Below are 26218 nucleotides of genomic sequence, written 5' to 3'. Positions count from 1 at the left end.
CTAAAACATTAAAAATGACTCTAAAACACATAAAATTACTCTTACGAGATGCACAGTGATATCTAAAATATAAATTACTCCTAAAACACGTAACAAGACTCCTAAAACACATAATAAGACTCCTAAAACACATTTTAGAAAAAGACTACTAAAAAACGTAAAAAGACTCTTATAACAAATTAAAAACAGAATTAGGTGTTTGCATCCTTTGCGACTACATAGAGTGGGGCAAAAAAGTATTTAGTCAGCCAGCGATTGTGCGAGTTCTCCCACTTAAAATGATGTCAGAGGTCTGTAATTTTCATCATAGGTACACTTCAACTGTGAGAGACAGAATGTGAAAAAAAATCCAGAAATTCACATTGTAGGAATTTTAAAGAATTTAATAGTAAATTATGGTGGAAAATAAGTATTTGGTCAACCGTTCAAAGCTCTCACTGATGGAAAGTTTTGGCTCAAAATCTCACGATACATGGCCCCATTTATTCTTTCCTTAACACGGATCAATCGTCCAGAAAAACAGCCCCAAAGCATGATGTTTCCACCCCCATGCTTCGCAGTAGGTGTGTTGTTCTTGGGATGCAACTCAGTATTCTTCTTCCTCCAAACAAGACGAGTTGAGTTTATACCAAAAAGTTATATTTTGGTTTCATCTGACCACATGACATTCTCCCATGTGCTCTCTGCCAAACTTCAGACAGGCCTGGACGTGCACACGCTTAAGCAGGGGACACGTCTGGCACTGCAGGATTTTATTCCCTGTCGACGTAGTGTGTTACTGATGGTAACCTTTGTTACTTTGGTCCCAGCTCTCTGCTGAACATTCACCAGGTCCCCCCGTGTAGTTCTAGGATTTTTGCTCACCGTTCTCATGATCATTTTGACCCTACGGGATGAGATCTTGCGTGGAGCCCCAGATCGAGGGAGATTATCAGTGGTCTTGTATGTCATCCATTTTCTGATAATTGCTCCCACAGTTGATTTTTTCACACCAAGCTGCTTGCCTCTTGTAGATTCACTCTTCCCAGTCTGGTACAGGTCTACAATTATTTTCCCTGGTGTCCTTCGACAGCTCTTTGGTTTTGGCTATAGTGGAGTTTGGAGTCTAACTGTTTGAGGCTGTGGACGGGTGTCTTTTATACAGATAACGAGTTCAAACAAGTGCCATTAATACAGGTAACGAGTGGAGGACAGAAGAGTTTCTAAAAGAAGACGTTAGAGGCAGAGATCTTCCTTGTTTGAATACTTTTTTTCCCACCATAATTTACAAATAAATTCTTTAAAATTCCTACAATGTGAATTCCTGGATTTTTTGTCACATTCTGTCTTTCCCAGTTGAAGTGTACCCATGATGAAAATTACAGACCTCTGTCATCATTTGAAGTGGGAGAACTTGCACAATCGGTGGCTGACTAAATACTTTTTTGCCCCACTGAACACTTGGTGGCCTTGTAGGTGAACAGTGAACATAAATGGAAGACCTGAAGGATAAAATAATTTATGAGTGCGCATCATCAGTAGTGTTCCTCTGGGTCAGGGGTCGGGAACCTTTTTGGCTGAGAGAGCCATGAAAGCCAAATATTTCAAAAATGTATTTCCGTGAGAGCCATATCATATTTTTTAACACTGAATACAACTAAATGTGTGCATTTTTAAGTAAGACTAACATTTTTAGAGTATAATAAGTCTCTTTATTCTTTTTGATAACATTGTTATTCTGAAGCTAACCAATAATAAATCAAATGTCATGTCTGTTGATCATGTTTTTGTTTGGCCATGTGCTGTTTGTCTTTTGGACTCTTTAAGTTCCTGTTTTTTTCCACTCCCTTGTCTGGTTTCCTTGTTTCTCATTTTGTCCACCTGTCTCTGGTGGACAAAATGCCGCTCACCTGCTTCCCGAGCACTAATCAGAGGCAGTATTTAAGCTTGTCTTTGCCAGTCAGTCGCCCTGGCTTCAATGTGATCATTTCTTGCTCTGTGCTGACTTGTTTCATGCCTTGCCATGGTTTCGTGCTTCATGCCATGCCAAGTAAGTTTTGATTTATGTTCTTAGTCTGTTTATGCATTAGCTTTGTTCCTTAGCCCAAGTTGTGCCTCCACTGTGAGCGATTTTTGTTTGTATCTTTTTTTAGTTTATATTAAATCATGTTTTTACCTAAATGCCATGTCCCAGAGTAGTCCGTCTACCTTCCTGGGAGAACGACCCTGCAGCAAGCTGCGAACCCCCATCGTGACATAAAATACTTTTTACCATTAATGCGACTTCTTGAACAGGTGCGGTAGAAAACGGATGGATGGATTTAAATGCATGAGAATGTTTTATATTTTGCACGTTATTTTTAGCACTGTAATTACAAGCAAAATTATTCATAATTATCGCGTTAAGCAATGTCAGCTAAGATTTATCTGAGAGCCAGAAGCAGTCATCAAAAGAGCCACATCTGGCTCTAGAGCCATAGGTTCCCTAACCCTGCTCTGGGTCATTAGGTGTTTCGGCCTTTAACACTATACTCCCTCTCCAAAGGCGGCCAGCTAGAGGATGATCAGACCTGAGCTTGTGACCCAAGTCCAATTAGCCATGAAAGTCACCTTGTTGGCAGACATATCAGGGGGACTATGCATGGCAGAGGCGTCCGGTTCCCTGAGTCAGATTTTGGTCCGCCTGACAGAAAAATCAGTATCAAATTCTCTTATTTGCCAGATCTCGTTCAATCGAAGTGGTTAAGCTGAAACCGCAAAGACTCGGGGAGGAAAAGTGGGAAGAAAGAGGGTTTACATGCAATAAAAGCGCAATTACATGAAGTCGGATTAGAGGGTCGGCTAACCTCTGGAAAAATCACAGCAATTAGTAACTTCTCTAGCAGAAATCCATACAGTATGTGCAACTGAACACCAAAATACTTCTTCTTAAGAAGGGACCGAAATTGACAGGATTACTTAAAGGGGGAACATTATCACCAAACCTATGCAAGCGTCAATATATACCTTGATGTTGCAGAAAAAAGACCATGTATTTTTTTAACCGATTTCCGAACTCTAAATGGGTGAATTTTGGCAAATCAAACGCCTTTCTGTTTATCGGTCTTTTAGCGATGACGTTAGAACGTGACGTCACCGAGGTAACACACCCGCCACATTCATTTTCACATTACAAACACCGGGTCTCAGCTCTGTTATTTTCCGTTTTTTCGACTATTTTTTGGAACCTTGGAGACATCATAACTCGTCGGTGTGTTGTCGGAGGGTGTAACAACACTAACAGGGAGGGATTCAAGTTGCACCACTGGCAAGAAATCTGCCGCCAGACCCCCATTGCATGTACCAGAGTGTCCGCACATTTGACCGGCGATGCTAAGACAGACATGGCACAGAGATGTATGGATAAGCTGCAGATGCATTTGCAACGATTAAGTCAACGAAATCACAGAGGTGAGTTTTGTTGATGTTTTTGACTTATGTGCTAATCAGACATATTTGGTCGCGGCATGACTGCCAGCTAATCGATGCTAACATGCTACGCTAATCGATGCTAACATGCTATTTACGCTAGCTGTATGTACATTTGAAACGAGATACCCACATTTAATGCAAAACAAACACTTACCAATCGACGGATTTAAGTTGCTCCAGCGTCACAAGATGCGAAAGTCCTGATCGTTTGGTCCGCACATTTTACCGGCGATGCTAAGGCAGCCATGCTATGGGCCACTTCATTAGGTACACCCACGCTATGGCCGAATAGCGTCAATAGCTATTCGCTCAATAGCTTCAATTTCTTCTTCAATTTCGTTTTCGCTATCTGCCTCCATACTCCGAACATCTGTTTCAATACATGCGTAATCTGTTGAATCGCTCAAGCCGCTGAAATCCGAGTCTGAATCCGAGCTAATGTCGCTATATCTTGCTGTGGTAACCGCCATGTTGTTTGTGTTGGCAGCCCTGTATGACGTCACAGGGAAATGGACAGTCGCATCGCAAATAGCAAAAATCAAGAACTTTAAAGCTTTATTTAGGGATTTTCCGGGACCGGTAAAATTTTGAAAAAAACTTCCAAAAATACAACAAACCACTGGGAACTGATTTTTTATTGTTTTTAACCCTTTTGAAATTGTGATAATGTTCCCCTTTAAGAACCGCAATGGCGTCATAAGGGAGAGACAGAGGCACTCGGGTTTTAAGGGACAACCTTGTGATGGGGATCTGAGTCAAGATCAACTGCTGTCGGTCAGAAGATGCAAGAAACCATTAGACCCGTTTATTGCCTAATTTGAGGTCTTGCTGCCTTTGGGTTGCACATGAGTCACATTAGGGTACAGCAGACAAAAAAACTAAGTCTCCATCTTAACCATTTAGCTAGGAAAATGTTTATGCAGCAACGTAATGGAGGATTTGCAGAATGTTTAGAAAATTGAACGTTTGAACGCTGATTTACTGGCGCCGTCTGTTGTATATCTTTACATAAACAAGTCATCAATTAAGACACAGCTGTTGCGATGGCAATGACGAGATAAGCCATGCGGAACCCATCAGACTAAGAAGTATAACCCACTGCAGAGGATCAAGTTAGATCTACAGAATGCACACCAAAACAAATAGCAGTGGCTAGTGGCTGATTATTATATTTGACACTGCCCTTTAAAACATTTTTGAGTGGATAAGTGTGCATCTGTAATGGATGTCGGTGGAAACTACACAAAAAAAATGGCCTATGCTGACATTTTGCGTTTTCATCTATTTAAAAAGGATGCAAATTAAAATGTTTGTTTAGATGAAGAGATGCGCGGTCATAACTCACTGGTGATTGCAACAAAATTCCTGTTGTCAAGAGTTGTTAAGTAGGTTTTGTATTCACAACAAAGGTCAAATATATAGAGCAGGGGTCACCAACGCGGTGCCCGTTAAGGATCAGATGAGTCGCCCGCTGGCCTGTTCTAAAAATAGCTCAAATAGCAGCACTTACCAGTGAGCTGCCTCTATTTTTTTAAATTGTATTTATTTACTAGCAAGCTGGTCCCGCTTTGCTCGACATTTTTAATTCTAAGAGAGACAAAACTCAAATAGAATTTGAAAATCCAAGAAAATATTTTAAAGACTTGGTGTTCACTTGTTTAAATAAATTCATTTATTTTTTTACTTTGCTTCTTATAACTTTCAGAAAGACAATTTTAGAGAAAAAATACAACCTTAAAAATAATTGTAAGATTTTTAAACACATATACCTTTTTACCTTTTAAATTCCTCTTCTTTCCTGCCAATTTAAATCAATGTTCAAGTAAATTAATTTGTTTTATTGTAAAGGATAATAAATACATTTTAATTTAATTATTTGTTTTGGCTTCTGTTTTTTTGACAAAGAATATTTGTGAAATATTTCTTCAAACTTATTATGATTAAAGTTCAAAAAAATTATTCTGGCAAATCTAGAAAATCTGTAGAAGCAAATTTAAATCTTATTTCAAAGTATTTTGAATTTCTTTTAAAATTTTTGTTCTGGAAAATATAGAAGAAATAATGATTTTTCTTTGTTAGAAATATAGCTTGGTCCAATTTGTTATATATTATAACAAAGTGCATATTGGATTTTAACCTATTTAAAACATGTCATCAAAATTCTAAAATTATTCTTCATCAGGAAAAACTACTAATGATGTTCCATAAATTAATTTTTTTATTTTTTTCAAAAAGATTCGGATTAGCTAGTTGTTCTCTTCTTTTTTTCGGTTGAATTTTGAATTTTAAAGAATTGAAATTGAAGATAAACTATGATTCCAAATTAAATTTTCTTTTTTTTCCTGTTTTCTCCTCTTTTAAACCGTTCAATTAAGTGTTTTTTCATCATTCAGTCTCTACAAAAAACCTTCCGTAAAAGGGAAAAAAAAATGTACGATGGAATGACAGACAGAAATACCCATTTTTTTAATATATATGGATTTATTTATTAAAGGTAAATTGAGCAAATTGGCTATTTCTGGCAATTTATTTAAGTGTGTATCAAACTGGTAGCCCTTTGCATTAATTAGTGACCAAGAAGTAGCTCTTGGTTTCAAAAAGGTTGGTGACCCCTGATATGGAGTATAGGTAAATAATATGAAGGACAACACAGAAAGATGGTAGGAGTCTGTGTGAAAATGTGTTCTTAACATTAGCAGGACCTCCAGGCCCACAGATAAACAACATGTCTGTGGGTTCAGACACATTACAGACCTGTTGGCAGAGCCATCAAATGTACTCTTTCACTCTTTCCACGCAAATAACACCATGAACAGACAAGTGTGCTGCACACTGAGAGACGTTCGCAAACAGTTCCTCATTGTGTGCAGATACCTGGAAATTGTCAAATAGTCTGGTAACCTGTGCAATCAACACCTCAGCTGTTCACTTATCTTTGGTTAGTCTTTGTAAACAAAAAGGCTACTTCGGAGAGATGATGTTCAATTACCCTGGATTGATTTACGTGGACCCCGACTTAAATAAGTTGAAAAACTTATTCGGGTGTTACCATTTAGTGGTCACTTGTACGGAATATGGACTGAACATTGCAATCTACTAATAAAAGTTTCAATATATTAATCAATTCAAAGGTCTTGTGTTCATTTAGGAGGACCCGGGGGGCTGTCCGTCTATCCAGCAGCAATGCAGGGGCTGATGTGGAGCCTTTGCGCCTTACTCTGCCTGTCCCTCTGGGAGGAAAGTTCCTGCAGGAACTCCAGGGAAGCCCGGAGGACTAAAGAGACAACTCGCCACAGAAGCAGAAGAGCTGCACTGGATCCTGATGCTAAAAAGTGTTCCTACACCTTCCTGGTCCCCGAGCAGAAAATCACAGGTTTTGTTTTAACTTTTCAATTATGACTCTTCCATTGCTACTTGGCAATCCCCTACAAATGTTCTATATGTTATCAGGTCCAATCTGTGCCAGCTCCACAGGCCCTGAGCCGGACAAGGACCGAGTGAGCCGCATGGACATTGCAGATGTGCGGGAGGTGCTCAGCAAACAGCGGCGTGAGATCGATACGCTGCAGCTGGTCGTGGACGTCGATGGCAACCTGGTGAATGAGATGAAGCTACTGAGGAAAGAGAGCCGGAACATGAACTCCAGGGTGACCCAGCTCTACATGCAACTTCTGCACGAGATCATCAGGAAGAGGGACAACTCTCTGGAGATTGCCCAGCTGGAGAACCGCGTCCTCAACGTGACGTCTGAGATGATGCGGCTGGCTTCGAGGTACAAGGAGCTAGAGGCTCGCTTTTCCTTAATGGCCGGTGTGGTCAACAACCAGTCCGTTCTCATCTCTGCCCTGGAGGAACACTGTCTGAGGCCAATGGGGCGCAGCGATTTACCCGCAGTCCCTCCGCTGGTTCAGGTGGTGCCGCAGAATATACCCGTCAACAACCGCTTCACCAATGAAATACAAAGGGACCACAATAACCGGGGCTTCTCACGCGGGTCACGCGTTAACGCACCCACTCCAAACCCGCTTGGAATTGACCCACCACCACCCCAAGGAACGCTTACTTCTGATGGTAGGTACCAGTTATTTATGCAGATATGACCACTGAATTAGCGACGGATTAAGAATCACAACTAATTCCTAACGCAGTCAATTTACTCTATGAAGGCTTCGTGAATACCGTATTTCCTTGAATATAGTATGCGCCTGCCTAGAATTACTGCCGGGTCAAACTCGTTTCGCAAAAACGTATTTTTATTAGCGCATGTCTACAATTTCCGTCGGGTCAAACTCGTTTCGCAAAATAATTAGCATATGCCTACAATTTCCGCCGGGTCAAACTCGTCACGTCACGAGTGTCACTTCCCCTGTCATCATTTTCAAAATGGAGGAGGCTGATTACAATCATTTGAAATCGCATAAAGGGAAGAAGATTAAGAGCTATTCAATAGGATTTAAGGTCCAAGCTACTGAATATGCTAAAAAGAACAGTAAGCAGCTATGTTTTATTAATATACCGTAGCTGCGTGTGTCAATTATGAGTCATTAAATGACTCCCGCCTCCTGGTGGTAGAGGGCGCTAGTGATCCTTCTTGCGACAATCATTTTTCCACCACCCCAAGGAATGCTTACTTCTGATGGTAGGTACCAGTTGTTTATGCAGATATGACCACTGAATTAGCGACGGATTAAGAATCACAACTAATTCCTAACGCAGTCAATTCACTCTATGAAGGCTTTGTGAATACCGTATTTCCTTGAATTGCCGCCGGGTATATAGTATGCGCCTGCCTAGAATTACTGCCGGGTCAAACTTGTTTCGCAAAACACTATTTTTATTAGCGCACGTCTACAATTTCCGCCAGGTCAAACTCGTCACGTCACGAGTGTCACTTCCCCTGTCATCATTTTCAAAATGGAGGAGGCTGATTACAATCATTTGAAATCGCATAAAGGGAAGAAGATTAAGAGCTATTCAGTATGATTTAAGGTCCAAGCTATTGAATATGCTAAAAAGAACAGTAAGCAGCTATGTTTTATTAATATACCGTAGCTGCGTGTGTCAATTATGAGTCATTAAATGATTCCCGCCTCCTGGTGGTAGAGGGCGCTAGTGATCCTTCTTGCGACAATCATTTTCCCACCACCCCAAGGAACGTTTACTTCTGATGGTAGGTACCAGTTATTTATGCAGATATGACCACTGAATTAGCAACGGATTAAGAATCACAACTATTTTCTAACGCAATCAATTCACTCTATGAAGGCTTCGTGAATACCGTATTTCGTTGAATTGCCGCCGGGTATATAGTATGCGCCTGCCTAGAATTACTGCCGGGTCAAACTCGTTTCGCAAAAACTTATTTTTATTAGTGCATGTCTACAATTTCCGTCGGGTCAAACTCGTTTCGCAAAATAATTAGCATATGCCTAGAATTTCCGCCGGGTCAAACTCGTCACGTCACGAGTGTCACTTCCCCTGTCATCATTTTCAAAATGGAGGAGGCTGATTACAATCATTTGAAATCGCATAAAGGGAAGAAGATTAAGAGCTATTCAGTAGGATTTAAGGTCCAAGCTACTGAATATGCTAAAAAGAACAGTAAGCAGCTATGTTTTATTAATATACCGTAGCTGCGTGTGTCAATTATGAGTCATTAAATGACTCCCGCCTCCTGGTGGTAGAGGGCGCTAGTGATCCTTCTTGCGACAATCATTTTTCCACCACCCCAAGGAACGCTTACTTCTGATGGTAGGTACCAGTTATTTATGCAGATATGACCACTGAATTAGCGACGGATTAAGAATCACAACTAATTCCTAACGCAGTCAATTCACTCTATGAAGGCTTTGTGAATACCGTATTTCCTTGAATTGCCGGCGGGTATATAGTATACGCCTGCCTAGAATTACTGCCGGGTCAAACTCGTTTCGCAAAATAATTAACGCATGCTTAGCATTACCACCGGCTCAGGATTAACGCCGGGTCAAACTCGTTTCGCAAAACCTTATTTTTATTAGCGCATGTCTACAATTTCCACCGGGTCAAACTCGTCACGTCACGAGTGACACATCACCTGTCATCATTTTCAAGATGGAGGAGGCTGATTACAATCATTTGAAATCGCATAAAAGGAAGAAGATTAAGAGCTATTCAGTAGGATTTAAGGTCCAAGCTACTGAATATGCTAAAAAGAACAGTAAGCAGCTATTTTTTATTAATATACCGTAGCTGCGTGTGTCAAATATGAGTCATTAAATGACTCCCGCCTCCTGGTGGTAGAGGGCGCTAGTGATCCTTCTTGCGACTACTCGGCTGCAAAAAGCAGCAAGAGTGAGCAGCGATCGTTTATTTTTTCCTCTCGCTTGCACTTTTAACATGGAGGATTACATATCTAAAACAAAACCGTTTTCTAAAATGGACTTTCAATCGAAGCAGGAGGTAATAAAGGCAGATCTCCATCGAGACAGAGAGACTTTTAAAACTGAAGAAAGATAAGGAAGACTTCTATAAACAAGTTACCGATGCTTTTGATCAGAAGGAGCTGCGCATGGACTTCATTTCTAAGTAAAGGTAAGACCATGATAACGTTTTTAAAATTTATTAAATGTGCTTTTAATAATGGTATCCTTACATCACACTCAAATGTATAAGCACGTGCTTGCCTTTACCTTGCCTTTGGTAAGCGCCGGAGTGAGAAGAGGTTTTAAATGAATTAGCGCCCCGGCGGCAATTCAAGGAAGTACGGAAGCCTTCATAAAGTCTGTTTTTCGTTTCCTCAACATAGCGGACCGAAAGTTAGTTGAGTGGCGTAAATACACCGTATATTACAGCCCCACCCAAACCATAGACCACTGATAGGATCTGGTTCACGTATGCTCACGATTACTATAAATACACATTACCCGACCACAGTTTGGACTCCTTGAGCCCTTTTCGAAACCACGGCGGCTTTGTGGGTGGATTTAGTCTTAGTATTTAGCCTCAACATTTGAGAGCAGCCGTTGCACAAACTGACATGAAATTGACAGAACTAACAGAGAGGGGAATGTGCAGAAGAAAAAGAAAGAAGCTATATGATCAGAAGAAAAATAGAAGCTTGTGTTAGAGGGGTAAGGGAGGTTAAGGTAAAAACAAGGGGGGGGCCCTAAAACCCTGTCTGAGTGGGATCCCACACTCAGCTGAGAAAAGAAACTTCTAGAGCCCTTCAGGCCCCCCCCCCCAAACAATGCCAGTGTTCATGCTGGCTGAATAACACTCGCAGAAGGGAAAATAGAGGAAATATGGTGGGATGATTCAGCTGCTTCTGCTTTGGACGAGATTGTGCTCCTGGCAACTGTGTGGAGATTCACACAACAATCAAAATCTGCTCACGCGTGTTTGGATAGCTTTAGTCGACAGGATGTTTGGATGAGTTAGAGCTTGAGGCCGCTTACGGTTGAAGAATACACTTTTTTTCTACCCACATTTATTTGCTGGTTAATCAAACATGTATTAAGCCATCGCAACTTAATTTGATTACTTGCTAGGGTAGGATTTTATTGTCATCATTTTATTGCATGATTTTGCTATCCCTTTATTTTAGGTACACTGCAAAAACTGAAATCTAAGTAAGATTAAATATCTCAAATAAGGGAGATATTTGATTTGTTTCTGTCTGATAAGATCTTTTTTATTCTCACTAAGCCGATTTTATGACAGAGTGTTTTACTTGTTTTATGGGTTTTGGTCCTAAAAAATATCAGTAAGATATTAAAGCTTGTTGCTGAGATTTGATGACCTATATTGAGTAAAACATGCTTTAAAGTAGAATATCAACTGATGCAAAGCTGTGTCATTAACACAAGTATAAAACTACTTTTTTTATATAATCATTTCTTACTTCAAGCATTAAAAAAAAAAAATCAACAATATGTCAAAATAATGGCACTAGCATTTACTTAAAGGCCTACTGAAATGACATTTTCTTATTCAAACGGGGCTAGCAGGTCCATTCTATGTCATACTTGATCATTTCGCGATATTGCCATATTTTTGCTGAAAAAATTTAGTAGAGAACATCGACAATAAAGTTCGCAACTTTTGGTCGCTAATAAAAAAAGCTTTGCCTGTACCGGAAGTAGCGGACGATGTGCGCGTGACGTCACAGGTTGTGGAGCTCCTCACATCCTCACATTGTTTACAATCATGGCCACCAGCAGCGAGAGCGATTCGGACCGGGAAAGCGACAATTTCCCCATTAATTTGAGCGAGGATGAAACATTCGTGGATGAGGATAGTGAGAGTGAAGGACTAGAACAAAAAAAAGTAAAAAAATATATATATAAATACAAGGACAGTGAGAGCGATTCAGATGTTATTAGACACATTTACTAGGCTAATTCTGAAAAATCCCTTATCTGCCTATTGTGTTACTAGTGTTTTAGTGAAATTATATAGTACCTGAAAGTCAGAGGGGTGCGGCCACGGAGGTAATAGTCCACAGCTGCAGGAGGACGTGAGCTCCGCTCATAACTACGGTAAGAGCCGACTTATTACCACAATTTTCTCCTCGAAACTTGCCAAGTTGACATGTGGTCGGGATCCATGTATGCTTGACCGCTTTGTTCCATAGTAAAGCTTCACCTTCGGGAACTTTAGACAAGGAAACACCGGCTGTGTTTGTGTGGCTAAAGGCTAAAAGCTTCCCACCTCCATCTTTCTACTTTGACTTCTCCATTATTAATTGAACAAATTGCAAAAGATTCAGCAATACAGATGTCCAGAATACTGTGTAATTAAACGATTAAAGCAGACTACTTATAGCTTGGATCGGGCTGGAAAAGAATGTCCGCTACAACCCGAGACGTCAAATGCATGTGTCATCATACCGCGAAATTTTCAACAGGACACTTCGCGGGAAATTTAAAATTGCAATTTAATAAACTAAAAGGGCCGTATTGGCATGTGTTGCAATGTTAATATTTCATCATTGATATATAAACTATCAGACTGTGTTTTCGGTAGTAGTGGGTTTCAGTAGGCCTTTAATTTAAGAATATTTTTCAACATATTGAGCAAAAAGGTCTCTTTTTTTTTTCTACCAATTACAGAGAATATACTCAATTTAAGGTATTTTTGGGTTCATTGAGGTTAGCTAATTTTATTTGTTTTGGAAAGTCTTGACAAAACAAATTTTCTTGTTCCATTGGCAGATAATTTTGCTTAGTTCAAATATCCATCCATCTTCTTCCGCTTATCCGAGGTCGGGTCTCGGGGGCAGCAGCCTAAGCAGGGAAACCCAGACTTCCCTCTCCCCAGCCATTTCGTCTAACTCTTCCCGGGGGATCCCGAGGCGTTCCCAGGCCAGCCAGGAGACATAGTCTTCCCAACGTGTCCTGGGTCTTCCCCGTGGCCTCCTACCGGTTGGACGTGCCCTAAACACCTCCCTAGGGAGGCGTTCGGGTGGCATCCTGACCAGATGCCCGAACCACCTCATCTGGCTCCTCTCGATGAGGAGGAGCAGCGGCTTTACTTTGAGTTCCTCCCGGATGGCAGAGCTTCTCACCCTATCTCTAAGGGAGAGCCCCGCCACACGGCGGAGGAAACTCATTTCGGCCGCTTGTACCCGTGATCTTATCCTTTCGGTCATGACCCAAAGCACATGACCATAGGTGAGGATGGGAACGTAGATCGACCGGTAAACTGAAAGCTTTGCCTTCCGGCTCAGCTCCTTCTTCACCACAACGGATCAGTACAACGTCCGCATTACTGAAGACGCCGCACCGATCCGCCTGTCGATCTCACGATCCACTCTACCCTCGCTCGTGAAGAGGACTCCTAGGTACTTGATCTCCTCCACTTGGGGCAGGGTCTCCTCCCCAACCCGGAGATGGCATTCCACCCTTTTCCGGGTGAGAACCATGGACTCGGACTTGGAGGTGCTGAATTTCATTCCGGCCGCTTCACACTCGGCTGCGAACCGATCCAGTGAGAGCTGAAGATCCCGGCCAGATGAAGCCATCAGGACCACATCATCTGCAAAAAGCAGAGACCTAATCCTGCAGCCACCAAACCGGATCCCCTCAACGCCTTGACTGCGCCTAGAAATTCTGTCCATAAAAGTTATGAACAGAATCGGTGACAAAGGACAGCCTTGGCGGAGTCCAACCCTCACTGGAAACGTGTCCGACTTACTGCCGGCAATGCGGACCAAGCTCTGGCACTGATCGTACAGGGAGCGGACCGCCACAATAAGACAGTCCGATACCCCATACTCTCTGAGCACTCCCCACAGGACTTCCCGAGGGACACGGTCGAATGCCTTCTCCAAGTCCACAAAGCACATGTAGACCGGTTGGGCAAACTCCCATGCACCCTCAAGAACCCTGCCGAGAGTATAGAGCTGGTCCACAGTTCCACGACTAGGACGAAAACCACACTGTTCCTCCTGAATCCGAGGTTCGACTATCCGGCGTAGCCTCCTCTCCAGTACACCTGAATAAATCTTACCGGGAAGGCTGTGGAGTTCAAATAAAATACCCCTAATTTTTGTTTTGTTTTTTCTTGTTTTTGAACAATGACTTTTTGCAGTGTAGCCTGGGACTGCAGATGGAAATAATCTGGTACAGAACATATCCGTCTTTGATCTTAATGTTTCTGTGCATGGTCCCTTCAAATAAAGACTAAACTAAAACTAAACTAATAAAAAGTCAAACTGACTTTTTTAAAAATATCCTCAGGTCCGTTCAAGGACTGCTTCCAGGTGCGAAAAGCTGGCCACACCACCAGTGGGATGTACCTGCTGAAAACTGAAAGCAGTGAGCGACTGATCCAAGTCTGGTGTGAGCACGGCCTCGACAACGGCGGGTGGACCGTGTTGCAAAGGAGGAGAGACGGCTCGGTCAATTTCTTCCGCAATTGGGAGAACTATAAGGTAAGTTCACGGAGTTAAATGTAAATTTTTTTTTTTTTTTTTTTAAATACAGTGATTGAGCATGGAGACGAAAACTAGAACAATTTGGATGCCACTAAATGAGCATGTGGTTCGGGACTATGAACAGTTTAGTTAGAGATTTCCAAACAAAAACATACAATATTTGCAAGTACCTGTGGGCTTAATTAAAAATGCAGAATGTCTCAGCCTCTGCAAGTCCACTGTGAGTGGCTCTGACAAGATCAAAGAACATCGCAAAAACAGGAAATCCCTTGTTCTCTTTGTGCACAGTCAAGACTTTTTCTGCCGCCTCAATTGTCATTAAGTACATTGAGAAATTAATACTGCCCTTTGGCACGGGCGAGTGAAATGTATCTGCAGCTGTGAATTAGCTTAAGTGAAGCCACAGTGAATTTAAGTAAACAGTCTGAACGAGGAAGCCGAGCTTTAATACGTTTCCGTCTCAATGAGAAACATATTTTCCCATGTTTTACTTGATTGCAGCAATCACTCATCTCAACTCAACAATCTGAAGGATCTTGTAAGCTCACTTTGCATGACCGCTTGCATGTAGTTGGCCACACTGTAAAATGGAATACTGGCTAAAAGAGACTCGGTCTACCTACAAACCCCGTTTCCATATGAGTTGGGAAATTGTGTTAGATGTACATATAAAATGAATTCAATGATTTGCAAATCATTTTCAACCCATATTCAGTTCAATATGCTACAAAGACAACATATTGGATGTTCAAACTGATAAAAAAAATTTGGGGGGCAAATAATCATTAACTTTGGAGATTGATGCCAGCAACACGTGACAAAGAAGTTGGGAAAGGTGGCAATAAATACTGATAAAGTTGAGGAATGCTCATCAAACACTTATATGGAACATCCCACAGGTGTGCAGGCTAATTGGGAACAGGTAGGTGCCATGATTGGGTATAAAAACAGCTTCCCAAAATTTGTCCACAAATGCATGAGCAAATAGTCAAACAGTTTAAGAACAATGTTTCTCAAAGTGCAATTGCAAGAAATTTAGGGATTTCAACATCTACGGTCCATAATAATCATCAAAAGGTTCAGAGAATCCGGAGAAATCACTCCACGTAAGTGGAATGGCCGGAAACCAACATTGAATGACCGTGACCTTCGATCCCTCAGATGGCACTGTATAAAAAACCGACATCAATCTCTAAAGGATATCACCACATGGGCTCAGGAACACTTCAGAAAACCACTGTCACTAAATACAGTTCGTCGCTACATCTGTAAGTGCAAGTTAACGCTCTACTATGTAAAGCAAAAGCTATTTATCAACAACATCCAGAAACGCCGCCAACTTCTCTGGGCCCGAGATCATCTACGATGGACTAATGCATAGTGGAAAGGTGTTCTGTGGTCTGACGAGTCCACATTTCAAATTATTTTTGGAAATATTGGACATCGTGTCATCCGGACCATCCAGACTGTCATCGACGCAAAGTTCAGATACCAGAATCTGTGATGGTATGGGGGTGCATTAGTGCCCAAGGCATGGGTAACTTACACATCTGTGAAGGCACCATTAATGCTGAAAGGTACATACAGGTTTTGGAAAAACATATGCTGCCAGGTAAGCGCCGTCTTTTTCATGGACGCCCCTGCTTATTTCAGCAAGACAATGCTGGCGTGTTCCACAATGAGAATCTGTAACTGCGAATGAACAACAATTTCTCTGCCACCTGTGCCCTTACCAGAAAGGTTTCGGCAACATCGATGGCGAGCACTGGCTTGGGCTGGAAAACATCTACAACCTTGGCAAACAGGGCGACTATAAGCTGATGGTGGAGCTGGAGGACTGGACCGGGAAGAAGGTGTACGCCGAGTACGGCAGCTTCCGCTTGGAGTCCGAGAGCGAGGGTTACCGCCTAAGGCTTGGCACCTACCAGGGCAACGCCGGGGACTCCTTCGGTATTCACAACGGCAAGCAGTTCACCACGCTTGACCGCGACAAGGACGCCTTTTCCGGTAGGCGGGATTATATTGTCTATGTACAGTCTTGGTCAAAAGTTGACATACTTTTGTAAAGAACATAATGTCATGGCTGTCTTGAGGTTCCAGTCATTTCTACAACTCTTACTTTTTTCTGATAGAGCGATTAGAGCACATACTTCTTGGTCATGAAAAACATTCATGATGTTTGGTTCTTTTTTGAATTTATTATGAATCTACTGAATATGTGAGCAAATGTGCTGGGTCAAAAGTATACATACAGCAATGTTCATATTTGCTTACATGTCCCTTGGCAATTTTCACTGCAATAAGACACTTTTGGTAGCCATCCACAAGCTTATGGTTGAATTTTTTTACCACTCCAAAATTGGTGCAGTTCAGCTAAATTTGTTGGTTTTCTGACATGGATTTGTTTGTTCAGCATTGTCAATCAATGTTTATTTCGTTTTTTTCACCATGCTTTCTGTAACCAACCGGACCAAACTCATACGCATTACAAACATCGGCCTACCCACACCCAACATTTCAGATTTAAACCACAGGTCCATCTTTCGACTGGCAAACACGATAGTCGAGGTCAGGGGTCACCAACCTTTTTGAAACCAAGAGCTACTTCCTGGGTACTGATTAATGCGAAGGGCTACCATTTTGATACACACTTAAATAAATTGCCAGAAATAGCCAATTTGCTCAATTTACCTTTAATAAATAAATCTATATATAAAAAAAAAGGGTATTTCTGTCCGTCATTCCGTCGTACATTTTTTTTCCTTTTACGGACGGTTTTTTGTAGAGAATAAATGATGAAAAAAACACTTAATTGAACAGTTTAAAAGAGAAGAAAACAGGGAAAAAAATGAAAATTAATTTTGAAACATATTTTATCTTCAATTTCAACTCTTTAAAATTCAAAATTCGACCAAAAAAAAGGAGAAAAACTAGCTAATTCGAATCTTTTTGAAAAAAATAAAAAAAAGAATTTAGAGAACATCATTAGTAATTTTTCCTGATTAAGATTAATTTTAGAATTTTGATGACATGTTTTAAATAGGTTAAAATCCAATCTGCACTTTGTTAGAATATATAACAAATTTGACCAAGCTATATTTCTAACAAAGACAAATCATTATTTCTTCTAGATTTTCCAGGACCAAAATTTTAAAAGAAATTCAAAAGACTTTGAAATAAGATTCAAATTTGATTCTACAGATTTTCTAGATTTGCCAGAATAATTTTTGGGAATTTTAATCATTATAAATTACAAGAAATATTTCACAAATATTCTTCGTCGAAAAACAGAAGCTAAAATGAAGAATTAAATTACAATGTATTATTATTCTTTACAATAATAAAAAAAAAATACTTGAACATTGATTTAAATTGTCAGGAAAGAAGAGGAAGGAATTTAAAAGATAATAAAGGTATATGTGTTTAAAAATCCTAAAATCATTTTTAAGGTTGTATTTTTTCTCTAAAATTGTCTTTCTGAAAGTTATAAGAAGCAAAGTAAAAAAATAAATGAATTTATTTAAACAACTGAAGACCAAGTCTTTAAAATATTTTCTTGGATTTTCAAATTCTATTTGAGTTTTCTCTCTCTTAGAATTAAAAATGTCGAGCAAAGCGAGACCAGCTGGCTAGTAAATAAATACAATTTAAAAAATAGAGGCAGCTCACTGGTAAGTGCTGCTATTTGAGCTATTTTTAGAACAGGCCAGCGGGCGACTCATTTGGTTCTTACGGGCTACCTGGTGTCCGCGGGTACCGCGTTGGTGACCCCTGGTCTAGAATATCAGTCACCCACTACACCAACACATAATACCACTTTTTTTGATTGATTGATTGATAATTTTATTAGTAGATTGAACAGTTCAGTACATATTCCATACAATTGACCACTAAATGGTAACACCCGAATACGTTTTTCAACGGTACAGAACCATCAAATTCCAGAGGGCCCCACCTCAGGAAAAGCCTTTTCCCTGCAGCTATAGCCGCCCTTAACAGCAGGCCCGGCAGACCTGTCTGACAAAGCCTGTAAATGTGTTGGTCATGTATGATGTCTTTTTGTTATTTTTGTTTTGTGATGTGTAATGTCGGCTTCACGGTGGCAGAGGGGTTAGTGCGTCTGCCTCACAATACGAAGTTCCTGCAGTCCTGGGTTCAAATCCAGGCTCGGGATATTTCTGTGTGGAGTTTGCATGTTCTCCCCGTGAATGCGTAGGTTCCCTCCGGGTACTCCGGCTTCCTCCCACTTCCAAAGACATGCACCTGGGGATAGGTTGATTGGCAACACTAAATTGGCCCTAGTGTGTGAGTGTGAATGTGAATGTTGTCTATCTGTGTTGGCCCTGTGATGAGGTGGCGACTTGTCCAGGGTGTACCCCGCCTTCCGCCCGATTGTAGCTGAGATAGGCGCCAGCGCCCCCCGTGACCCCAAAAGGGAATAAGCGGTAGAAAATGGATGGATGGATGGATGGATGTGTTATGTCTATATGTTTAAATGTACGGCAGTGAAAATTAATTTCCCCAACGGGGACAAATAAATCTAAATCTTATATAGCCCCAAATCACGACTGTCTCAAAGGGCTGCACAAGCCACATCAGGGCACGTTTAAGTCAGGACTTTGGGAAGGCCATTCTAAAACCAAATTCTAGCCTGATTAAGCCCTTCCTTTACCAATTTTGACGTGTGTTTGGGGTCATTTTCCTGTTGGAATACCCAACTGCCCCTAAGACCCAACCTCCGGGGTGATTGTCCGGAAGAATTTGGAAGTAATCGTCCTTTTTCATTGTCCCATTTACTCTCTGTAAATCACCAGTTCCATTGGCAGCAAAACAGGCCCAGAGCTTGATACTATCACCACCATGCTTGACGGTAGGTGTGGTGTTCCTGGGATTGAAGGCCTCACATGTTTTCCTCCAAACATATTGCTGGGTATTGTGGCCAAACAACTCAATTTTTTTTTCATCTGACATCACATTAACAAAAATAAGACCTTCTGGAGGAAAGTTCTGTGGTCACTTAAGACGGCCATGACTTTATGTTCTTTACAACTTTCGACCACGACTGTATGTTCCAGTATCACTGACTAACTCATACTACTGTGTTCCTCTCTTGCCAAGGTAACTGCGCTCACTTCCATAAGGGCGGCTGGTGGTACAACGCCTGTGGCCAGACCAACCTTAACGGGGTCTGGTACAGCGGGGGAGTTTATCGCAGCAAATTTCAGGACGGGATCTTCTGGGCAGAATACGGAGGGGGGTTTTACTCGCTAAAATCAGTACGTCTTATGATCCGACCCATTGACTAGAACCTTTGGAGAGTGGATCTTTCTCAAGCACCTCAACCTCCTTCCTATTATTTTGTATATATATATATATACATATATATATATATATACACACCTTGAATACACACTGTTCAAGTAAGAGCAGGAAACAACTGCTATCGAGGAAGAAACAATGGCATATGGACGGATTGATGACCCCAGCAGCCGGAATGCCAAACCGAAAAGTGGACAATTGATGGAACAATGTGTGTAATCATAAGGGGAATGGACTTGATATTGCTTTTGAGCAGTTTATGTTCGCCTTTGAGAGTAATCATGTTCATTTCCGGAGAAAAAATAAACACATGGATGTTCAATCTTTGCCAGTAAGACTAACCTGGTCTCGCACTACAGTTTTCTATGCATTTTTAAGCAGGAAATGGTGTGTAAATAGCTTAAGCTTTATTTGTGATAGCTTAATTTAATTCTACTCAGGCCGAAATGTTCACAACGCCACTTTGCCAGTTATTTAACAGTGAGTATTTATGGGAAGCATATCCATATTTAGCCAACTAAGATTTCTTTCAGCATGAGGTAATAGCGTTGCAGCAGAACACTGGTTATCACAGAATGAGATGGTAGGATTTTTTTTTTTTTTTAACCATGTACATTTTTGTAAACAAACCCTTCTTTCACATTTAAATCTATAAATAGATGACATTTATCCTCTATATTTTCATTCCTTGAAAAGGTTTATATCGATTGTGCATACTGGAAGATATTAAAGCATTGCAACCCTGTTTCTGAAACGCAAATAAGACGATGCAGACTATGCATGAAGTAAGTAAGTAAGTAATTCCCAGACAGTTTTTTAATTTCATTTTGTCAAATTAAAGTACTTTGTCAACACTGACCTGTCTTTACTCTTTACTGCTCTTCTTTTTGATTCAGAAGGCAACGTGGGGAGAAATATGTAGCCAGGACTTACGAGTCTCCTATAGTCGTCGACTCGTAGGGTTTGTGGTCTATAAAAAAAGCGAATAAAGGCCGAGGTCTGTAATTGGCGCAGATGGCAATAATAATGGCATTGACAGCAGTGGCTGTAGGCCAGGGGTGTCCAAAGTGCGGCCCACGGGTTATTTTTTTAACGGCCCCCACGGCACATTTTAAGAATACAAATGAAAAAAATTTAAAACAGAAAAAGTGGTATAAAAGAGCAAACAGGTGAAATGTAACAAGAAATTGTTGCAATGCTTATTCTAATAACACAAAGCTGCCATGCAGGCTGTTTCCAATTTTTAAAATATAATAATGAATAAAAATCAATGTCATTTTGAATTATTGACCTATTCAAGGCTCCGATTACGTCACATTAAATATTACACTTTGAAATATTTTGGGGGGAAAATGTTGCATATTTTGTGTTTTGCCATATAAAAAAATATAGCTGTTTTTTTTTTTTAAAGAAGGGCCTAAAACACACAAAAAACATAAACAACAATAAAACTAATAATTGACGGACAGATCTGAATTTGACCTCGAGATTATTGTGCTAAAAGTAAACGGTAAAAAAAAAAAATATATATATATAATTTATGTTTTAACACTTTATAAGGAGGACACTTTTGGATCCCCAATTATTTTAGTATGATTTGTTTTTAAGTGTCATTGCTCAAAAAATTCTAATGAATCAAAATCGAAAATTAAGGCTCCAATTATTATATAATATCAAATATTCCACCTAAAAAAATGTTATTGAGTGAAAATATTGCATATTTTGCATTTTTTTCCATTTTTTTCCTAATGATGATCAAGAGATTTAAAACTTGAATAATAATGAAAATAATAATACTGAATAATGACACATTTTTAATATTTTTTTGGACCAAAACCATTTGGGGTCCACGGGATCATAACTGGGTGGAGGCCTAAATGTATATTTTTTATACATATATTGTATTGGTTTTTAAAATAAAAATGATTGATTTTTCAGTGTGCGGCCCTCAGTGGAAAAAGTTTGGACACCCCTGCTGTAGGCAATGTCCTTTACAGTATATGGCGATAACTGCATTTGAAGTATCATGAGTGGTCAGCATCCATGCGTGTCGAATGCTAACAATGAACTCGTAGACGCTATAAATGCTGACTGAGCAGTTTTATTCTTTACCGCCATTACATTATAAGAATGTAACTATGTCAACATTTTATATCACGGTTATTGTGACCAAAGTTACCTTGTTTTTTATTAGAGATGTCCGATAATATCGGCCGATAAATTAATTAAAATGTAATATCGGAAATAATCGGTATCGGTTTCAAAAAGTATAATTAATGACTTTTTAAAACGCCGCTGTACGGAGCGGTACATATTCAGTAAAACGCGGACGTTACGTCTCCCAGTCAGCAGCCCCTCCCCTCTCCCACACACACAACACAGGAATTTCAGCACGACTGCAGCATGAGAGGTTTACTGGCGAATCTTGATGACCTCATCAAAACGCCGCCAGTGGAGCGTAACAACAACAAGAGTGTGTTGTTGCCGGTGCTGTAGCCGTGGCTAACAAGCAAACTCCCTCTGTGACTGACTAACGACACCATGTCTACGATTTGGGATTATTTTATAGTGTCTCTAAAAGGATAAAAAACTGGCATCCCCAGATTATAACTGAATACAGAGATGAGGTCCTGAAACTATCAGCGTGGTGTTCAGTGAAAAATCTGGCACTGAACACCACAAAAACCAAGGAACTCATCTTTGACTTCAGGAAAAACACTGCAGACCCCGCCCCCCTCTACAACAACGGCGAGGAGGTGGAGAGAGTCAACTCCTTCAAGTTCCTTGGCACCCTCATATCTGCTGACCTGTCCTGGACCCAAAATTACAACTGCGGTCATCCGGAAGGCCCAACGGAGACTCCACTTCCTGAGGGTGCTGAGGAAGAACAGACTGGAAAGACAGCTGATGGTGACCTTCTAACACTCGGCTGTCGAAAGCCTGCTGACGTAATGCATAACAGTGTGGTACGCCAGCTGCACTGAAGCAGACAAACAGGCGATTCAGAGGGTCATAAAGTCTGCACAAAAAATCATCGGCTGTCCCTGCCCTTCTTGAAGGATTTATACGACTCCCGTTGCCTCAAGAAAGCAAAAAACATCACCAAAGACAGCACACACCCTGGCTTCCACCTGTTCGACCTGCTATCATCAGGCAGGCGCTACAGGTGCATCAGAGCCAGAACAAACAGGCTCAGAGACAGCTTCTTTCCCAGAGCTGTCACCATCTTGAACTCTAACTTATAATGATAATAATTCACCCCTATACAATATCCTACCCTACTACCCTACTGTGCAATACTACCCTTCCAGTGCAATACGTCTGACACTGATTGTTATTTATTACTTCGGTACTCTTGTCTTGTTCTGTATATTGTACAGTATTTTGTATTTCTATAGTGTTTTGTATATTGTATAGGAGTGCTTATTATTTTTATTGGATAGTAGTCTGTTTATTTCAATTGTTTGTTTTTTCCTTTATTACCTCTTGTGTTATTTATTTTACCCCATATTTGTTCCCACTACCGCATTTTGATTGATTGATTGATTGATACTTTTATTAGTAGATTGCACAGTTCAGTACATATTCCGTACAATTGACCACTAAATGGTAACACCCGAATAAGTTTTTCAACTTGTTTAAGTCGGGGTCCACGTTAATCAATTCATGGTACAAACATATACTATCAGCAAAATACAGTCATCACACAAGTTAATCATCATAGTATGTACATTGAATTATTTACATTATTTACAATCCAGGGAGTGGGATGAGGATCTTTGGTTGATATCAGAACATCAGTCATCAACAATTGCATCAACAGAGAAATGTGGACATTGAAACAGTGTAGGTCTTATTTAGTAGGATATGTACAGCCAGCAGAGAACATAGTGAGTTCAGATAGCATAAGAACAAGTATATACATTAGAAGTACATTTGAGTTGTTTATAATCCGGGGAGATGGGATGTGAATGGAGGAGGGTATTAGTAAAGTGTTGAAGTTGCCTGGAGGTGTTGTTTTAGAGCGGTTTTGAAGGAATATAGAGATGCACTTACTTTTATACCTGTTGGGAGTGCATTCCACATTGATGTGGCATAGAAAGAGAATGAGTTAAGACCTTTGTTAGATCGGAATCTGGGTTTAACGTGGTTTGTGGAGCTCCCCCTGGTGTTGTGATTATGGCGGTCATTTACGTTAAGGAAGTAGTTTGACATGTACTTCGGTATCAAGGAGGTGTAGCGGATTTTATAGACCAGGCTCAGTGCAAGTTGTTTTACTCTGTCCTCCACCCTGAGCCAGCCCACTTTGGAGAAGTGGGTTGGATTGAGGTGTGATCTGGGGTGGAGGTCTAAAAGTAACCGGACTAGCTTATTCTGGGATGTTTGGAGTCTAGATTTGAGGGTTTTGGAGGTGCTGGGGTACCAGGAGGTGCAAGCGTAATCGAAGAAGGGTTGAATGAGAGTTCCCGCTAGAATCCTCAAGGTGCTTTTGTTGACCAGAGAGGAGATTCTGTAGAGGAATCTCGTTCTTTGGTTGACCTTTTTGATCACCTTGGTTGCCATTTTATCACAGGAAAGATTAGCCTCTAGAATGGAACCTAGGTAGGTGATCTCATCCTTCCTTCATCTTAAGTTGGAGTCTTTAATCTCGTTATTTGCAAAAACAATGACAATAAAGTCCATTCTATTCTATTCTATTCTAATACATAGGCATGAAAATGGGTTTTCTTTTGTATTATTTATTTATTTTTGGATTAAGTAACGTTTATGACAACCTACAAAAAAGTGGGACCGCCAAAAATTTACCGTGGGACCCAATTTTTATTACTAGCGCCAACACTGGAGCATGTATGATGTGTCTGACGCACACTTTGTCCCAGACTGATGGTGGAAGCCAGACTTTGCAAGCAGTTAAAAAACTGTTAAACACGGTATAAAAGTCAGCTGTTGGCTTAACACCTGACCTTGGATGGTTCTTTAAACAATGTGGTCAGAAAAGCCCAGGCAGCTAAATAATCATCAACGTCAGCTCTTATGAATGCACTCACACAGTACAGGGGAGAAAACTGAATAAATTCAGTACAGACAAGGCCTGGGCAATTATTTTAACTCAGGGGGCAAAATTTAGATTTGGGCTTATCTATTTTTAGGAACACTAATACAAAACCTCACAATAACGTCTGAAACGGAATGGAATTTTAAATGTTTTTACTGAATGAGACAACCGGAATTTACATCAGAATAAAGAATGTGGGATTTACAATATTAACTACGAAGGATAAAACACTGAATATTGACAACATATGAACGTCACACCTCCTCTCCATCCACATATTTTACAATCGAGAAAAACGTAACAAACACAGCAAAATATGAACGTGAAGGGTAAAAAAAATAAACCCACCTTCAATCTGATATATCACTAAGCTTTAGAACTGTCTTGAAAAAATCTCCTTCCGCGTCTGTCCCTGACACCCACATATCAGGCTGGCCGCTCTGGAAACACTCTGTGGTAGAGATGCGCGGATAGGCAATTATATCATCCGCAACCGCGTCACCAAAGTCGTCATCCACCCGAACCAACATTTTATCAGAAACGCATCCGCCCGCCACCCGCCCGCTGAAATACATCAGAGGTTGGCCACCTTTACTACTCACAGAGCTGTCTAAATCCGATTCACAGAGTAACGAAGACAATTGGTGCCGCTAAAGTTCTCGCGATTATCCAATTGGCGTTCATCCTGATGACAAGAATATGGGCGTGTTATGAAGCCAATGCCTTTGACACCTTCAACAACATGTACAAACCGATTGTTAGTCTGGCAACATGTTGTGTGCAGCTTCCGCAATCACACGTACAAGATTGAAAGGCATACTGGATGATACAGAGTACATTGATGGTTGTGATATAAACAACTTTTAACACTTACTAATATGCGCCACGCTGTGAAGTCACACCAAACAAGATTGACAAACACATTTCGGGAGAACATCCTCACAGTAACACAACACAACAAATACCCAGAATCCTTTGTATCCGTGACAAGCCTGAACATATTTTACAACCCTGCGCCCCCAACCCCTCCCACCTTACCGACGCACGGCTGGTGGGGGGTGGGGGGAGGGGTTGGCGTTGTTTGCTGCTAGCGGGGTTTATAAAATAGTCAGGATGTATCATGGATACAAAGGATTCTGGGTATTTGTTGTGTTGCGTTTATGTTGTGTTACTGGGAGGATGTCCTCCCGAAATGTGTTTGTCAATCTTGTTTGGTGTGGCTTCACAGCGTGGCGCACATTACTAAGAGTGTTAAAATTGTTTATATCACAACCATTAGTGTACTCTGTGTCACCCAGTATGCCTTGCAGTCGTGTGCGTGTTGCTACGGAAGCCACACACAGCATGTTGCTGGACTGACAAGCATATCGTACATACTGTAGAGGGCGACAAAGTCAATGATTTCATAGCACACCCTAATACTTATTATCTGGGTGACTGCCGACAGTCATTCTACAGAATATTAGCGTCTCCTA

General features: G+C 40.7%; 2 protein-coding genes across 11 annotated transcripts in view; one reads left to right on the top strand and one right to left on the bottom strand.

Moving 5' to 3' along the window:
• angptl1a (angiopoietin-like 1a) overlaps positions 1-20545 on the top strand; it is a 72542-nt gene extending 51997 nt beyond the window's left edge. For 4 of the 6 annotated variants that reach the window (XM_061888169.1, XM_061888166.1, XM_061888164.1 and 1 more), the window contains exons 2-6: positions 6599-6823; positions 6901-7521; positions 14172-14365; positions 16105-16375; positions 19487-20545. In XM_061888169.1, the coding sequence (XP_061744153.1) occupies positions 6634-6823; positions 6901-7521; positions 14172-14365; positions 16105-16375; positions 19487-19674 (1464 nt within the window). In that variant the 5' untranslated portion in view covers positions 6599-6633 and the 3' untranslated portion in view covers positions 19675-20545. Of the gene's footprint in view, positions 1-6581; positions 6824-6900; positions 7522-14171; positions 14366-16104; positions 16376-19486 lie in introns of all 6 variants that reach the window. The other 2 variants (XM_061888167.1, XM_061888165.1) reach the window with 1 other exon arrangement.
• Positions 1-26218, bottom strand: part of ralgps2 (Ral GEF with PH domain and SH3 binding motif 2) — a 227166-nt gene that overhangs the window by 65602 nt on the left and 135346 nt on the right. The gene's annotated exons all lie outside the window — the stretch shown is intronic.

This window comes from Nerophis ophidion, linkage group LG26, assembly GCF_033978795.1.
Source record: "Nerophis ophidion isolate RoL-2023_Sa linkage group LG26, RoL_Noph_v1.0, whole genome shotgun sequence".
NCBI lineage: Eukaryota > Metazoa > Chordata > Actinopteri > Syngnathiformes > Syngnathidae > Nerophis > Nerophis ophidion.
Note: the sequence above shows the minus strand (reverse complement) of the source record. Positions and strands in the feature narration are given on the sequence as shown.